This window comes from Phoca vitulina, unplaced genomic scaffold (assembly GCF_004348235.1).
Source record: "Phoca vitulina isolate PV1807 unplaced genomic scaffold, GSC_HSeal_1.0 scaffold51, whole genome shotgun sequence".
In the NCBI taxonomy this organism is placed as follows: domain Eukaryota; kingdom Metazoa; phylum Chordata; class Mammalia; order Carnivora; family Phocidae; genus Phoca; species Phoca vitulina.
This window is the reverse complement of record NW_022589754.1, coordinates 7669583-7688522: the sequence shown is the minus strand read 5'-3', so window position 1 is coordinate 7688522 and position 18940 is coordinate 7669583. Positions and strand designations below refer to the sequence as shown.

Here is an 18940-nt window from a genome sequence, read left to right as displayed (position 1 = left end):
GATATCCAGCTAAATTCAGGGGACTGGTTGAAACAGAGTTCCCTACTCCTCTGCCATCTTGCCCCCCCCCAAAAATCTCTTTTTAGCAATTTTTATTGAAGAACACTACTATCAATCAGTGATTTCTATTAATTTTTTTTATTTGAGATTGTCTTAATTTTTCCTTCATTTTGAAGGATAGTTTTTCTGGATATATTAATTTTTAGGTTAATCTTTCTTCATTCTTTTTTAAAGTTTTTCAAAAGTTTATGGAGGCAATAAGGCATATAAATTGTATGCTGGCAGACATTAAGACCTACTTTTTCTTACTGAAGAAAATGGAACATGTTTTATCAAAATTTGACAATCGAGAGTAAAGGGTACTGAAATTAAAACACCAACTAAAACAAAAACAACCAAAAATTAAAAAAAAAATGTTATTCAACTTGGAAGGAAGAATAGAACCAAGGCATAAAGGGGAGGTTAAATAGGGGTTCCTCAATCTCAAAATCCTTTAGGACAAGAAGTTCTGGCCATTTGTGAGCAATGGTTTACACCACCAATCCCAATTCCAGAATCTAAATTTACAGCAATAAAAAAAAAAAGATAATTCCAAATTCATTTCTGGGCATACTGCAAAGGGAAGCTTGAAAGTATTCGTAATACACAGGCTTGTCTGTTTCAGGGAAAATGACATATTGCTGTAATTCTTCCTGCTATTATATTCAAAGAAAAAATGATACAGTTTTGCAAATATTTAGAAATACCTCATTTTCATTCTTATTTTTAGTATAAGATTGACTTTTTAAAATAAGGGCTATATCTATAATGAATACAGAACTTCAGCTCACACCTTTTTAATATTCCATTCATCTCCCACCCAGTCAATGAATATTATGGTTATCTTAGCAAAGTTTCTTCACAGAAAGATATTACTAAATGGCTGATGTAACTGCAAACTTTAACAAAGTGCTGTGAATAACTGTTGGAAAATTCTTATACTGATTTGCAATGGTCTTTTAAGGTTAAAAATATGTTGGCTATTTGAACATAATACTACAAGTTTGCAAGGAAACATTTTCACTGTCCTACTTGATATATAATATAGTAATATGATAGAATAAATTATAGTACCTGGCAGGCTGACATCAATTCTTCATCTAAAACAGATTATCATTCAGTTCAAGATATTAAAAATGAGGATGAAACATGCTCTAAAACATTGTAGCTATAAGAGGTCTTATATGTACTCAAAAGAGGAATGTACTCAGAACCTTTATTTAGGGCTACCTAACATCTAGAGAACATCCATGTGATTCCATATTTTCCAGAATGAGATTCCAAACTGTGCTTGTTAGAAGAGGGACTGAAGAGTCCGGCTTTTCTACTTAAGTTGTGACCAGATTGTTAGCAGATAAAAGACCTTTATCTTCCACCATCCCAATGGAAACTGCACAAAGTAGGGCATTCATGAAAAATGTAGAACAGGACACGAAAGACTAGAATACCTACCCTCCCCCACCATCCATCTCCATCTTGCTAATACTGAACCAAAAAGGAACCCCATTCTCAAAGTTCATGACCTCTCTACTTTAGGTCACCCTTGAATGGAGTCTACATAATTACATTTACCATAAGAATAGTATCCTGTTTGAGGAGTAGTCCTTGTCTTAAAACTGAGGATTTTAAGCCTACAGGGTTAATCTGGGGACAATTTAATAATATTGTTACTTTTAGAGCACTAACACACACAAAGTGAATCCAATAAAGATCTGTGTATGGATTAAGTACATTGCATGTCCATCATAGAACCCTTTTACATCACATAATCACCAGAACTAGAAACTGCTTGGAAAACTAAAAACAGGGAACAGCCCAATCATTAGAAATTGCACACTGTGACTATATAGAAACCAGGTGCATGGTACAGTGCTGCTGCAAAAAATGGAAGCCTGTAGATTTGACAGGAAGCCAAATCATGGGTTTGAGATAATTTTAGGAAACTGGCAATACTGTTGAAGCAAAATAATCAACACAGCAGGAAATGGACCAAAAAAAGGCCTTCTATAATCAAGTAAACATCTGATATTTCCTTTCCCTTTGAGAATAAATATAAGTAAGGTCACTTTTAGCCTTGGAACAGATATATTTTCCCTGTGATGATCTTGTTAATGACTACATGATATCTGATATCCTCTGCTAGGGTTATAGTTTTAAGAAAGCCATAGTTACAAGAATCATCTACTGTAAATACTTAGAACTTCCTTTTATGGCAACCACTATAGAATTCACTTGTTTTAAACAGTTAATAAGGGAAGATGGCTCATGTTTCCTTTGCAATAATAGTATATGTTGGGGGTTAAGTGGCTTTCAAGCAGCATGGTGGGTGTGAAAATGTCTGCAGTTTAGATCATTCTGTTGTGTTTATGGATTGGCAAGTCTGTAATCAAATGGCCACACTGGGCTAAGGTACATCTTCTGTTCCACCATTGTCCAAGTGGAGTGCCATTTGTCTGATATGAAAGTGTTCACATTGACATCATGGAGTCCATTTATCCTTCAACTAGCATTCCATCTATTGCTTATATGTGTAGGAGAGCTTGGGGTACTCAAATGCATGCTTATACTATCCATTGTACCACTAAGACCATGCAGAGCTATGTTTTCCCAGAGGGTTGCAAATTAGTCTCTATAGATGAGCTGATTTCCATTGAAGTAGCTCAGTTAGGGGACACTACAGTCAGTTCTGGAGAGCTCTAGAGTTTTGTGGTGAAGGAACTTTTCCACACAGGAAGCTGACCAAATCTTCTCTATGAATAGTTATTCAGTGCTCTTTAACCCAAACCAACACATACTTATTGCATTGCTGATAGTCAATTTGAATTCCAATATCAAAACTTTACTGATGGGTATCCATGCTTTCTTTCTTTGTAGAGGTTGGTGATGGTGGTGGCTGCATTTTGGAAAGGGACCCAGAGAAAAAGTCCTGGCTTCTGACACACTCAGTCAGGATAAGTAGGGGGAGGGAGAAACTCAAAAACAGAGAAAGAGAGAGTCAGAGAGACATAGAGATGTTATTTGGGTGTCAATCACTCCAGAAGGCCACATTAGGTCTCATCATTTTGTTGCAGGGTTTCAGGTTCCCACACTCAGTGTAAGGATGGCAGAAGGGGGGTCAGGTTGATGTGAAGGGGAATCTGGGGGCCCAGAAGCACAACCCAGCATAGGAGCGGTGAAGGGAGATGCCTCCTCCCAGTCCCTGCTCCAAAGCTGGCTCAGGGCACAATGAGACTGCCCCATAGCCTTCCTTCCCCATTTTGTGACCGGTCTCCTTCTTTATTCTTTCTTTTTTAAATTTTATTTATTTATTTGTTTTTGAGAGGCAGGGAGGGGCAGAGGGAGAGGAAGAGAGAATCTCAAGCAGGCTCTGTACTGAGCTCAGAGCCCGATGCAGGGCTCAGTCTCAGGACCTTGAGATAATGACCTGAACCAAAATCATGAGTCTTGTGCTTAACCACCTGAGCCACAGAGGTGCCCCTCTTTTTATATTCTTGATGTTAGTTTTTTTCTCTTATTATTTCCTTTGTGCTTGAAGAACTTTCTTTAGCAATTATCTTAGAGCATGTCAACTTTGTTTCCATCACCTGAGTATTCCCAAAGGATATTTTTGTTGGCCTCCATGGTTTTAAATTAGAAATTTGTCATTTGGATCATTGTTTTTCTATGAATAATGTATTGCTTTTCTCTGTTTTCTTCTTTTATGAGATTTCTAGTCTTTAGAGTTCTGAAGATTAATTATGATGTGTCTATATGTACATTTATTTGCATTTATCCCATTTAGGGTAAACTCAATTCTTGAATTCATAGCTTTATGCCTTGCACAAAATTTGGGAAATTTTCAGCCATTTTTTTGAATTTTTTTTCACCTGTGGGCTTCCCCAGTGCTTAGTCCAGGATATACAGGAGACAACACACACACATATGTGCACGCACGCACACACACACACACACACACAATCAATGTCATGTTGTTCCTTGAGTCTTGAGATCTTCAGCCAGTCTTTTTTTAATTTTCTCCACATCTTAGAGTCCTCTTACATTTGTTTTATGTTTTATCTAGGTATTTTAGCCATAATTATCAAGAATAATGGGATGGAGTAGATTTATTCCATCTCATCTGCAATCGGAAGTTTTCAGGACAATCTTACAAGTAGGCTTACCTGTTGTTATTTGGGTGGAAGATGGATGGGGATGCTGACTGCTAATTTCTAACAATATTAATTTTATCTTCCACCTATGATTCTATCACTTCCCTAATTTATTCAATAAACAAATGTGTTTTGAATATCTAATGCATGCAAGGAAGTTTTCTATTTCTCTTGATGTACACTTGATCAAGAAAAATTCAATATATGTCTCAGAATATAATATCCAGTGTATGATCCAGTTTATAATGGAAGCATGAGATCTTATCAAGGCACAGAGAGGTACCTAAGTCAGACTTGGAGAGAAATCTGAGAAGGCTTTCCAGAAGATAATTCTAAATTAGGAGCTGAAGGAAAATTAGTCACATGAAAAGTGGGAAAAGAATATTCCAAGAGCATAAAATATTTATTCAAGTTCATCAATATATCAGAATGCATCACACATTCATTAAATTGTGAGTACTTCAGCATGGTTGGAGCAGAGAATTGTGGTGAAGTGTAGAGCTATAGAAATGAGGTTGGAAAGATAGACCTGCAGGACTTAATACACCATAGTAAGGAAGTTTTGTTTTGTTTTTGTTTTTAGATACAGGTGAATCTTTGGAAGAATTATGCAACAGAATAGTGACATCAAATTTGGAATTCAGAAAGATCACTTTAATGAAAAATAGATTTGGGCGCCTGGGTGGTTCAGATGGTTAAGCGTCTGCCTTCAGCTCAGGTCATGATCCCAGGGTCCTGGGATCGAGTCCCGCATTGGGCTCCCTGCTCAGCAGGGAGCCTGCTTCTCCCTCTGCCTCTCTCTCTCTCTGTCTCTTATGAATAAATAAATAAAATCTTTAAAAAAATGAAGAATGTCTTTATTGGAATGGGCAAAATTGGAAGTAGAGGGAACCGATAAAGGCTGGTAAGAATAAGTAATAAAGAGATGATGGTTTGAGAGACTATGGACTCTGAGAAACAAACTGAGGGTTCTAGAGGGGAGGGGGGTGGGGGGATGGGTTAGCCTGGTGATGGGTATTAAAGAGGGCATGTACTGCATGGAGCACTGGGTGTTATACACAAACAATGAATCATGGAACACTACATCAAAAACTAATGCTGTAATGTATGGTGATTAATATAACATAATAATAATAAAAAAACATGATGGTTGTCTAAATTAGAATAAAGGTGGTGCAGAGAGAAGTAGCTAAATTTAGAAATTAGGAAGATAGAATTTATGGGATATGTGTGGGTATTAATAGGTGTAAATGTTAAAGGTATCACCTAGATTGTGTGAATGGGCAGATGGCAGAGTGATCATATGCCATTATCCAAACTAAGACACTTTAAAGAGTGAAAGGTAGTATCATTATTGATTACATTGCAATAACAAATGTAAACCAGTTCTGTTCCAGGCAAATCAGAATATATGGTCAGCCTAGTGTATGGTCATTCTAGTAAAATAGCATGCTTTTTGGAGGAATACTACACTTTATTTAAAACATTTTAATTTATCTTGATGAGAAAATTAAAAAAAAATAATTTAAAATGCTCATGAGACATGCACTTATTAATAAATGAGTATTATTTCTTTGGGTGGAGAGGATGGGGTGGATATAGTATGAGATTACAATTTACATGAGTGCAGAGACCATGTCTGCCTATATACCATCTTATCATCAGTACCTAAAACAATGCCTAATACATTGAAGGGATGCAAAATGTACATTAATTAATTAATATCCATTATATTTAGAGGGAAAGGTGTGTTCTAAGGCCTAGGAAAGTATTGTTTTGCACTTGACGGTACATAAAATGAGATAACTGGGGTTAGGGACACAAGTCCTGTGTATACTCCAAATAATGGCTGTTATAGTCAGAGGATAATAGAAAAAGCTGTTAGTGAAGTAAAAAATTCCTATCAATGTCAATCTCTGCCTCTCACTGAGCCACAGCTAATCTGCTCCATGCTTTCCACCTACCATTGGTGCCCTTGCTTTTGGGGAGATTTACACAGCACTTTCTTCTCTCAGCACAGAGGCAGACAGGTGAAGTAGAATGATTATTTGAGTGAGAGGTTTATTTTTAGCCACATTTCAAAATCTAATTAACAGTGAGTTTCTTTATCCCTAGGCAAGTTAATTTACCACTTTGTACCTTACCAAATGAGGTAAAAATGAAGATTCAAATGATTTTTTTTTTTAAATTTCTTGCAGGTAGCATCCTCCAGTTCTGGGGCAAATGAGTTGGGACATACATACGCAGGCAACTTACCATAGTTCTTGTTGCTAACCTTTCTGAAGAAGTTGTGATCTGCAACCATGTCTGCTTGGCTCAGTCCTCAGTGAGAAACGTGAGACTCAGACACAGCCAAAGGAGCACAATAGTGGTGAGGCTATTCTGTTCCTAAGCCTTTTGCTATCTGAAACCAGTAGCATTGCCAGACAGGGGTGGGAAACATTCATGGTCCTGCATTTGGAGAAAAGAGAATCTTTTTAAGTGGAATAACAACCACCTAAAAGCCATTTGAAAAGCTATTATTGTGTATATATACCACATCAAAAGGAATGAAATCTTGCCATTTGCAATGACATGGATGGAACTGGAGGGTATTGTGCTGAGCGAAATAAGTCAATCAGAGAAAGACATGTATCATATGACTTCACTGATATGAGGAATACTTAATCTCAGGAAATAAACTGAGGGTTGCTGGAGTGGTGGGGGTTGGGAGGGATGGGGTGGCTGAGTGATAGACATTGGGGAGGGCATGTGCTATGGTGGGCGCTGTGAATTGTGTAAGACTGCTGAATCACAGACCTGTACCTCTGAAACAAATAATACATTATATGTTAAAAAGAAGAAGAAGAAGAAGAAGAAGAAGAAGAAGAAGAAGAAGGAGAAGAGGGTAGCAGGAGGGGAAGAATGAAGGGGGGGAAATCGGAGGGGGAGATGAACCATGAGAGACTATGGACTCTGACAAACAAACTGAGGCTTCTAGAGGGGAGGGGGTTGGGGGGATGGGTTAGCTTGGTGATGGGTATTAAAGAGGGCACGTTCTGCATGGAGCACTGGGTGTTATACACAAACAATGAATCATGGAACACTACATCAAAAACTAATGATGTAATGTATGGTGATTAACATAACATAATAATAAAAAGAAAAGAAAAGAACAGCTATTATTTTAGGAAGGCCTGAAAGCTTTAAATAAAATTAATGGAGTTATTAGGGAAGGCTGAAAGTTTTAAAATAGAATGAATGGAGTTATCTACTTTAAAGCAATTTTAAAGGCCAGAGTCCCTGGAGAATATAAAATAACTATATGACTGTGAAGGGAAACTGGGAAAATCCTGAAAAGGCCTGTGATCAAGCCATGGATGCTTGCAGTGGGATTGACACAGTAAGATTCTCTGCCCACTACTGGTGTAGTCTGTCTTTTAGTGCAGATAAGGGGTTTGTCAAGGTACTAGTATTCATGACCCACACCCTAGACATAAGAGAAAATAATGTACTAGTTGGAGATAATAATGTATAAGTAAGAGTTTGATAATTTCTTAGTGGTCAAATGGGAATAAGGACAGTATCTCCCTTCCTTATAGCATTGTTATGAGGATTATATGATATAATATATCTAAAGTGGATGGCACGTAGTAAATGATCAGTAAATTTAATTGTTAGTAAACACTGATGTTATTGGAGTATAAGTTGCTAGATACATCAGCTATTCCAAGAAAGTTGAAGTAACAAGGACTGGAGAAGTCAGAGGTACAAGGAACTTAAGCTGGGGTTTGAAATGTATTTATATTTCACCTTCTTTCATGACTAAGAAGAAATATACAAAACAAATTAGAATAATAGCACTTCTTGCAGTATTACTATGTAGCAGATACATGCATTACATATATTATTTTGACTCTTTGAATGTACACAGCAGTGCTATACATTATAGAGTGGAGGAAGCTGTGAACCAGATAAATTAGGAAATGCAACTGATTTCTGAGCATTGATTTTGTATCCTGTCTCATTGCTGAATTCCTGTATGAGTTCTAATAACTTGGTGGTGGAGTCTTTTTGATTTTCCACATAAAGTATCATGTCATCTGCGAAGAGAGAGAGTTTGACTTCTCTGCCAATTTGAATGCATTTTATTTCTTTTTGTTGTCTCTTGCCAAGGAATTCTGGTACTATATTGAGCAATAAATGGTGAGAGTGGGCATCCTTGTGTTCCTGACCTTAAGGGAAAAGCTCTCAGTTTTTCCCCATTGAGAATGATATTCACCGAGGGCTTTTCATAGGTGGATTTTATGATATTGAGGTATGTTCCCTCTGTCCCTGTACTTTGGAGAGTTTTAATCAGGAAAGGATGCTGTACTTTGCCAAATGCTTTCTCTGTATCAATTTAGAGGATCATATGGTTTTTGTCTTTTATTTTATTAATGTACTCTATCATGATGATTTGTGAATGCTGAACCACCCTTGTATCCCAGGAATAAATCCCATCTGGTTGTTATGGGTAATCCTTTTAATGTGCTATTGGATCCTATTGGTAAGATCTTATTGAGTATTTTAGCTCCCATGTTGGGGGTAGAGATATTTACAATTGTTAGATCTTCTTGTTGAATAGACCCTTTAAGTATGATATAGTGTCCCTCTATATCTCTTACTACAGTCTTTGGTTTAAAATCTGATTTGTCTGATATGAGAATTGCTACCCCAGCTTTCTTTTGAGGTCTGTTGGCATGGTAAATGGTCCTCCATCCCCTTACCTTCAACCTGGAGGTGTCTTTAGGTTCAAATTGAGTCTCTTGTAGATAGCATATGGATGGGTTCTGCTTTTTTATCCAATCTGAAACCCTGTGTCTCTTGATTGGTGCATTCAGCCTGTTTACATTGAGAGTAACTATTGAAAGATATGAATTTAGTGCCATTGTATTGCCTATAAGATCTCTGTTTCTGTAGGTTTTCTGTTTCTTTATGGTCTATGTGTCTCTTGGGATTTCTCTTCATTTACAGAATCCCCCTTAATATTTCTTGCAGGGCTGGGTTGGTGGTCACATATTCTTTGTTTCTGCCTGTCCTGAAAGCATTTTATCTCTCCATCTGTTCTGAATGACAATCTTGCTGGGTAAAGTATTCTTGGCTGCATGTTCTTTTCATTTAGTACCCTGAACATGTCCCGCCAGCCCTTTATGGTTTGCCAGGTCCCTGTGGACAGGCCTGATGTTATTCTGATGGTCCTCCCTCTGTCCCCCTAGATGCTCTCAGGATGGCTTCCTTGGCTCTCAGATTTGCAAACTTCACTATTACATGCTGGGGTGTTGATCTATTTTTATTGATTTTGGAAGGGGTCCTCTCTGCTTCTTGGACTCGAATGCTTGTTTCCTTCTCCAGATTAGGGAAGTTCTCAGCTATGATTTGTTCAAATATACCTTCTAGTCCTCTCTCTCTCTCTCTCTCCACCCCCTTGGGAATCCCAATAATTCTGACATTGGAGCATTTCCTAGGGTCATTGATCTCTCTACGTCTATTTTCATGTGCCACTAGCTGCCTATCTCTGTCTTCTTCAGCTTCCTTCCTTTCTATCAGTTTATCTTCTAGATCACTAATTTGTTATTCTGCCTCATTTACCCTGGCTGTTAGAGTTTCCAGTTTAGACTGCATCTCATTCATAGCATTTTTAAGTTTGGCCTCATTAGATCTCATTTCTGCCTTTAGAGATTCTATATTGTCACTAATGCTTTTTTCAAGCCTAGCTATTGACTTCATGATTGCTATCCTGAAGTCTGTCTCTGATATCTTGTTTATATCCATATCCATTAGTTCTGTGGCAGAAACATTGTCTCTGTTTCTTTTTTTTGTTGAGAGTTTCTCCTCCTAGTCATTCTGTCAATGGATGTTTGAATGAATGGACAGAATTCAAAATATCAACCACAACCCAAGTTAGATGCACCCTAGCAATATCCGGCATGGTCAGATGCCACCACTGAAAAAAACAAAGCCAAAATGAAACACAAGAATAAAAGTAAAAAATTGAAAAATTAAAAAATTAAAAAAATATACTATATATACATGTAATATAAAATAAAAAAATTAAAAAGAGTGGATGGGAAGGGGGGCTATAATCTCTCAGTGTGAACAAAGCAGAGTGTTTCATTAGTTCTTGGGTGTATTTTGGTCTGTGTGTTAGAGGACACTACGTCTCAAAATTACTAGGAAAGTAAAATTTGTATATATAAAAAGGTAAAACTGAGTAGAGTGAAAAACGGGCTAAAATAAAGCATATGTTTACAAAAAATATAGGTATGTAAAAATACAAGTTAAAAAGCGCCTATGAAAACATGAGTTGGTATAATAGACATCTAGTTGAAATGAGAAGGTATAAAGAAGAATACAGCAGTAGAAAACGGCATGAGAAAAGGAAAAAAAAAAAAGAAAGAAAGAAAGAAAGAAAGAAAGAAGAAAGAAAAGAAAAGGAAAGGAAAATTATATCTGAAAAATAAACAAGTTGTGAGGCCACACCTGGAGCTCAATATACAATTTTCTCCTTGTGTTGGGATTTTACAGTCTTATAGGATCCAAAGGATTGTCATCTACCTATTTTCCAGCCTGTCTTCGGGGAGGGTCCTGCCACTCTGTTTCTCAGGTAATCCTGCCAGTGTGGAGTTGCCCCACCCCCTGTCTGGGGGATGGGCTCAGTGGAGACTGGACTTCGGAGTGTCTTTTGTATCCTGGGGCTTTTCCACACCTCCTCAGGGGATCAGAGCAAAAATGGCCGCTGCCAAACCTCTGGCCCAGAGCAGAAAATTCGGAGTCTGCCCTCTTTAATAAACTCTGCAGGACAAACAGTCTCAACTTCTGTTTGTGCTGCTGAAAACCGCAGCTTTCTGCAGTGTGTGCTCACAGCTACTTTCCCAGAAGTGTTTTCAGGGGCTCGGGAGTATCTCTGCCCTTTCTGCTTTTAAAACTGTGAGCGACTGTGGGCTCCGGCTTGCACCAGAAGCTCCAAAATCAGGTCCAGTTCTGACCTAAAGCCCTTTCCCGGCCACTACTGTTCTGCGAGTTTTTGCCCTGTTGCAGGCACTGGTTCCAGATTTTTTTAGGCTGTTTAAGGAAAGAGTGGATATCGACCGGCCTGGTTTGTGGTTTCTGGCGATCCTAGTTGAGAGTCCCTTCGTGTGCTCGCTGACCATACATAACCTGCTTCCTGGCTCCACTGCTTGGGCACTCTTCCAGTTCAGAAACCCCCTTTTGCTCTGTGGTTCCTTGTATCCCAAGACCACAATGCCCTACCTAGAATTCTGTCTTTTCATTTCCAAGGCCCCCTTCAGGGAGGGGTGTCTCTTACTTGAGCAGATTTCTAAGGGTTTTGATTTTGCTCTCCCATGTTATTAGTTTCCAGGAGTCAGCTTATGGCAGCTCCCTCCCCCTTCTGTTTATCTTCCAGTATCTCCCTGCAGATTCATGACTCTGCCCTTCCTACCTTGCCAAAAGCAGCTGCTTTTCTGCTTGTAGAGATCCAGATATATATTCTTACATCTCAGGTTGATTTTGTGGGTGTTCAAAATGGTTTGATAGATATCCAACTAAATTCAGGGGACCAGTTGAAACAGGGTCCCCTACTCCTCTGCCATCTTGCTTTCCTCAAAAAAAAAAAAAGCTCATCTTTTCATTATAGCATTGAGAAGTATAGAATATTTTTTTGTTTTGTTTTGTTTTGTTTGTTTGTTTTGAAAGATAGAGCATGCCAGTAGGGGGATGGGCAGAGGGAGAGGGAGAGAATCTTAAACAGTCTTCATACCCGGCACAGAGCTGGGTGTGGGGCTCGATCTAAGGACCCTGAGATCATGCCCTGAGCCAAAATCAAGAGTCAGACTCATAACCGACTGAGCCTGACCCAGGCACCCCTAGAAGTTTTTTTTTTTTAACGTAAGAATCCTGTTTGTTTTCTAAAACTTAAGCATAATGCAATATTTTTGTCATTGTTTCTGTTTTGTTTTACTATCACTTTTTTTTCCCCACACGGTCAAGATAGGAGAAATAATTGGATGTAGATAAATAAGCCAGATTTTACTACACAGTTATGAAAGTTAGGTCACAAACTTGTCCATGAGTTTCCTCCTTCAGGTTGGAAAAGAATGTCTGACTATCTTGGTCTATTTGTGCTGTTATAACAAAAAGACTATAGATTGGGTGTCTTAAACAATATTTAGTTTTCAGAGTTCTGGAGGTTAGGAAGTCCAAGATCAAGATGTCAGATTTGGTGTCTGTTGAAAGTCCACTTTCTGGCTTATAGATGGCCATCTTCTCACTGGCAGAAGGGGCAAGGGATTTCCCTGGGGCCTCTTTTATAAGACCACTAATCCCTTAAAGACCTAAGTACTTCCCAAAGGTTCCACTCCAAACACCATCACATTTAGGATTAGGTTTCAACATATGACTTTAGGGTGCAATAAACATTCAACATTCAGCCTACAGCATTAATTAAATGATTCACAATATTTGTGTGGCAATAATATACTGGTTTCTCAGATAAAACGCAATCCTTGCTGGTATACAGGACAGTGTGGTCCCTGGATCTCATGGGAACTTATTAGAAATGTAAATTATTGGGCCCTAACCCAGACTTACTAAATCAGAAACCATGGGTGGGACAGCACTCCAGATGATTCTGAGGCATGCTCAAGTTTGAAAACCACTGTGTTAAGGTGGGAATAATAAATTCTGTCTGGGTTGATTTGTGACTAAGTAATTACTGAGTTAGGCCTTAAAGAATGAGTCAAAATTCTGTACACCATAAGTCTTCCTTCAGCTGAAAAGAATTTGATATATTTGGAAAACAACAGATTTGGCATTGTGATATTATGAGAAAGTATTAGCATTGGAATTTGAAAGAGAATTAGCTTAGGATGTCTTCTTGGAGGATAATTTGGTATTATAGATCAAAAGCCTAGCAATTCCACTTTTAAAAATTTATTCAGAGAAAATAGTTGCTCAAATGTATGAAGATGGGTGTACAAGAATGTTTCGCAAGGCATTGTTTCTAATAGTGAAAAATGAGAATCTACCTCAATGTCCACTAGTAAAATAAATTATGGTATATAATATTCTGATGAAATTCTAAGTACCCATTAACATGATTATTTATTAATAAATTGATTAATAAAATGATTGCTAATAAAATGTCTATTTATTAATGATACTATATTCATAATAATTATGATTGAATACAAACTATAATTATAAAAGAGTATGTGTATATGAGTCAAATTTGGTTAAAATATCTATACATGTATTCATTTATAGATCTATAGGCATGGGGGAAAATGTAGGTTATATACCAAAATGTTAGCAATGGAAATATTAATGATAGATGTGTATATATTTTGTTTTTCTTTATCTCTATTTTCTAATGTGAAACTGTATTCCTTATATAAAGAAATAACAAAAGCTTAAAAATAACCTAATCTAAGACTGTTAAGCAGATTTTTAGAAAGATTTACTTATTTATTTGAAAGAGAGCGAGAGAAAGAAAGAGAGTGAGAGCAGGGGGAGGTGAAGAGAGGAAAAGAATCTCAAGCAGACTCTGGGAGCTGAACATGGATCCCAGCATGGGCTCAATCTCAAGACGCTGATATCATGACCTGAGCCAAAACCAAGAATCCAACACTTAACCAACTGAGCCACCCAGGCACCCCTGTTAAGCAGATTTTTTACACAATCTTATTATTAGGGACAAAAAATATTAATTCTGCTTTTTAAAAACACTGTATTTGTCCTAGAATATTTGGGGAAAAAACCTAATCACTCTTGCTTTAATAGTCCACTGTCAAGGTTACTGTTCTAAAATCTGGCATTGGTTTATTTCTAAAAGTTTGTATTATTATTAGGTAATTACGAAAATATGGGTTTCATCTTAGAAGTTCCTAGAAAAGTAAATATTACTCTGTAGTGGAAGGCAAGAAGATCCTGTGAATGTGGAAAATTTAATCTCCCTGTTTTTGGCCTTGGTATTCTCATCTATAAGAAGTGTCATGATCAGGAGATCTTGATGGTCCTTAACTGCTCTAATATTCTAGGGATCTCTAATGAATTTAGAAGCCCAACTATTTTCAGAGATCTAAATGAGGAACTATGGAAGCTAAAAAAATAAAATAAATTAAAACTCTGTAAAATGCCCTTTAAAGGATTCTTCTTCTGATGTTACACAAGATGTTGTTGATACTTCTCTCCTTTAGTATAACTTCTCCCTTAATGGAATTTTATTTATTTATTTATTTTTTTTTTTTAAAGATTTTATTTATTTATTTGAGACAGAGAGAATGAGAGAGAGAGAGAGAGCACATGAGAGGGGGGAAGGTCAGAGGGAGAAGCAGGCTCCCTGCCGAGCAGGGAGCCCGATGCGGGACTCGATCCAGGGACTCCAGGATCATGACCTGAGTCGAAGGCAGTCGCTTAACCAACTGAGCCACCCAGGCGCCCTCCCTTAATGGAATTTTAAAAGAAATGTGTTCAATATTTAAAAATATTTGAACATTGGTATACTTATGACACCTGGTGGTCAAATTAAATATCACATCTAAATTCTAATTCCCCAGACACTCCCTTTCTGTCAGTGTGACTCCCCCCACTCCCCCGATTTATCCACTCATCATGCATTCAAGTCATTCACTTAACAAACACTTAGTGGATCCCTAATATGTTCAAAACATTTTAGGAGACACTTTACTATGGAGGAAAGAAAGTAGTAAGAGAATGAGTCTTTGATATGTAAGAGATTGCAATCTATTTAGAGGAACAAAAGAGACTCCATGCAAAGGTAATAACCACAGCACGTTGTTAAGTGTATTAAATGCATTCTCACTAGAAAAATGATCAGAACTATGGACTGTGAGGCCATAGAAGTGACTTCTGGTTTGGAGAGGTCAAGAAAGTCTTCTTGGAGGAGGTGAAGCTTGTCTTTCTTGGGACCTCAGTTTCCTCAGCTGTAAAACAGTGGTAATGTTATATTGTTGCATAAGATTGCTGTGAGGGACAGATTGAGAGAGTGTATACAAAGTACTTAGCATAACACCTCATCCAAGTAGGCATTCAGTGATTTTTAATTATTATTATAACAAAACCAAAGATGATCAGGGAAGACTTCATGTATGTTAACTATTTTCTAAATTTTATTTCAAGAATAATTCTGGTTTAAAAAAAAGGATAATCCTGGTTCACGTTTACATGGCTTTTTATTTAAACTGAGTACACAGAATACAAGATCAATTATTTTAGTTAGTTCGGTGGGTAAACAAACAGACCACAAAAACAGATAATGTTGGCTCGATTTACAGTTTGCTAGACTAACTGGCTGATTTAGCAAAATAGTCAACTCTGTGGAAAATAACATTCAAAGTAGTTGTTTACTTGAGTGAGCTGGTTGACTGCAATGAACTTTCAGTAAATACAGTCTATCTGAAAGCACCATGTAGTCAGTCTAAAGGCATCAAATAGATGATTTGGCACTGTATAGGCTGTGTGTGTGTTGACTGAGTTTTTACAATTTCAATTAGTTGTATTTTGGGTTGAATAAGCACTGTCTTAGACTTTATATTGCTTTCAATAGTTAATGTTAAGTGTGTCTCAATTTCCCTTTAATTCCATAAAATGTGAAACAAACTAACTGCCTTTGCAAGCAATAAAAAGTACAAGGGAATATTAAAATTCCATTTAGCTTTTTGTTTCTACAATCAAAGGCATGCTATATTTCCCAAGAATATCAAACGTTTGAGTAAACTGTCATTTTCAAAGGTTAAAATAAGCTGTTTTATAGTGGTTTTGGGCCAAAAGCAATAATGATCTGATCCAAAAGAAAACCAAGAAGTGGGACTCTGCATTTTAGGGGTGAATTTAGGGGTGAACCTGGATAAAGGAAGATTTGATAGAGACAGGATTGCTGTCTTCAGACATTTAAAGAGTTTCATGTGCAACAGGGGGTAAACTTTACTTGACATTGATAGGCAGAACTAGGTTAAAATGACAGGGATACAGATTTTAATTCACTAGAAGGAAGAACTCTTTAACAATTATGGTTGTTAAAAATGTAACAATTCAAAATTAATAACTTTTCACTCAACTTGCCTCAAGATCTGAATTAGAGATAGCTCTTTTTGCTGTAACTACCACTAGATACCTTCTAGTTTTTCACATACTCTGGTAGTTGTTTGAAATGGTAGCAAGGATAGTCTCAATAAATGTGAATGTCTGAAGCTGACATAATTCTGTTAATAAACACAGACCTTTAAAGCTACAGAAGCTTCAAGAAAAGTGTCATGACATACAAGCAGGACTAACTTTGCCCTCAGCCAAATTCTGAAGGAGCTAAAGTTTATCTGCATTGCACCATTTTTTCCAAGTTTCCATCCTTTCAAGGACTGGTGACCTGCCAGCCCTTCCCAGGCCCTTATCTTATGTTTCATTCCCAAAGGTTCACAGACTCATCTCAGCAGTCACCTAAACCCTGATAAGGTTGCAATTTAAAATTGATTCAGTTTTAGTCTTTTCCAGCATTAATGATTGGAAACTCAGCTAGATCTCAAACTTTGAAAATGCAGATGGAGACAACTGTAATACTGAAATATAAAAACCCAGGAAAGTGTTGGAATGTATGTCTGGGTAAATTTTCCAGTAAGGTCTTGCTTGTTGGTCATCTCTATAAGTTTGATTACTCCCTCTGACTACTAAGGGGAAAACCTGACTAAGGTTATTGCCAAAACAGTGATCTTCTTGATTTCTAAAAATATGCTCCACAATGCTGTTATATATTTGTAGATTGCCATGACATTTTCAGTTTAGTTTTCATAAAAAATACCTTTTGAATTTGTGAAAGTTCACACTTGAATACTTGAATACTTTTTTGGCAGGACACAAATATATTTGTATACCCAAATATGAACTGGCATGCCCTTGACCCTATTTTTACTCTATTTTTCTGCAGAAATCATCACTCTAATGCTTTCCTTAAGGAAGGAACATACATCCTCAAGATGGGAAGTAACAGCACAAACAGTGTAAGAACAAAGTGCACTGATCTTCAAGTGTCATTTCAGTACTCTCTCTATGCAACCACTTACATCCTCATATTCATCCCTGGTCTTCTGGCCAATAGTGTAGCCTTGTGGGTTCTGTGCCGCTTCATCAGCAAGAAAAATAAAGCCATCATTTTCATGATCAACCTCTCTGTGGCTGACCTTGCTCACGTGCTGTCCTTACCCCTCCGGATTTACTATTACATCAGCCACCACTGGCCCTTCCAGAAGGCCCTTTGCCTGCTGTGCTTCTACCTGAAGTATCTCAACATGTATGCCAGCATTTATTTCCTGACGTGCATCAGCCTTCAGAGATGTTACTTTCTTCTCAAGCCCTTTAGGGCCAGAAACTGGAAGCGTAGGTATGATGTGGGCATCAGTGCTGCCATCTGGATCATTGTGGGGACTGCCTGTTTGCCACTTCCAATTCTGAGAAGTTCTGGCTTAACCAACAACACTGAATCCTGCTTTGCCGATTTAGGGTTTCAACACATTAGCATGGCTTCCTCCATTGGCATGATAACTGTAGCTGAACTTGGAGGGTTTTTTTTACCTGTTGTAATTATTACTTATTGCACATGGAAAACAAGAAAATCTTTACAAGAATTCCAAGTTCCCCCTCAGAATACCAAAGAGAGAAAAAAGGCTTTGTGGATGGTCCTGATGTGTGCAGTGGTGTTCATTGTGTGTTTCACTCCTTACCACTTCAACTTCCCATTCTTTATGATGGTGAAACAACATGTCTTTTCAAACTGTTCCTTTATTAAGAGCACTGTATGTTTTCACATCATTTCTCTGTGTCTTGCAAATCTGAATTGCTGTCTTGATCCCATTGTATATTATTTTATGACCTCAGAATTCCGTGATAGGTTTTTGGAACACAGTGGTTTGGCTCTTCAGTCATGTGTGAGATGCAAAGACAGTGCTTTAGAAATTCATCACAGGAAGGAGGATCTTCAAACTATCTCCCTTGAAATTTTGAATGATTCCAAGACATTGTAATCAAATTACTAGCTAGAATAATCTATGTTCTCTATCAGTTTAGCTATGTCACCTTGAAGATTTTTCTTAAAAAATAAATTGTATTTTGAGTGCCTTAACAAAACATGGCCTCCTTCCTTTCAACCTCAAAATGATCCCTCTGAAGGAATTATTCATGACTATATTTTCTATCCAAATGGAAACATACTGTTCTATGGAGCATATAATAAAATATCTTTCTTCACAGAAAGTAATAAGCAACAGAATAAATTGCACAACTCTTCCTCAGCAGTGGGTCCAATGTTTTCACTTTCTCCTGCAAGAAACAAAAAGTAAATTGAAAATAAGTGGACATAGGTGAATTGTCCAATCATTCAAAAATGCACAGGAGAACAATATGATCCTAGCTTTATTTAGAAAATATATACTACTTGAAAAATAGGCTAAAGAGGAAATTTTAATATTAATAGGAGTAGTGGGAATTAATATCCATATAACTTGGAATATCTATCAGCATTTTCTTTTGTCCCCCTGGGTAAACGAACAATTCAGACTCATCCCAAATATCTCAAAAGTATCATGAGATTCACACACAACACATACACCTTAAACACAGAAGAGAGTTGTGTTCTAACATATTTCATAAACTTCAGAGTTTCAAGGTTTGCAATGAAAGCTCTTTGCTTGAAAGTCTAAGAGTGTGTAATATGATGCTTACTTTTA

The 18940-nt window shown here is 37.3% G+C and overlaps 1 protein-coding gene and 1 pseudogene across 1 annotated transcript; one reads left to right on the top strand and one right to left on the bottom strand.

The window, feature by feature from the left end:
* Positions 1-2384: 2384 nt before the first annotated feature.
* On the bottom strand, positions 2385-6492 carry LOC116621843 (annotated as a pseudogene).
* A 10702-nt stretch (positions 6493-17194) lies between these two features.
* Positions 17195-18238, top strand: LOC116621842 (putative P2Y purinoceptor 10). Its single transcript, XM_032387862.1, has one exon. The coding sequence runs from the start codon at positions 17195-17197 to the stop codon at positions 18236-18238; it is 1044 nt and encodes a 347-aa protein (XP_032243753.1).
* The last annotated feature ends 702 nt before the right edge of the window (positions 18239-18940 follow it).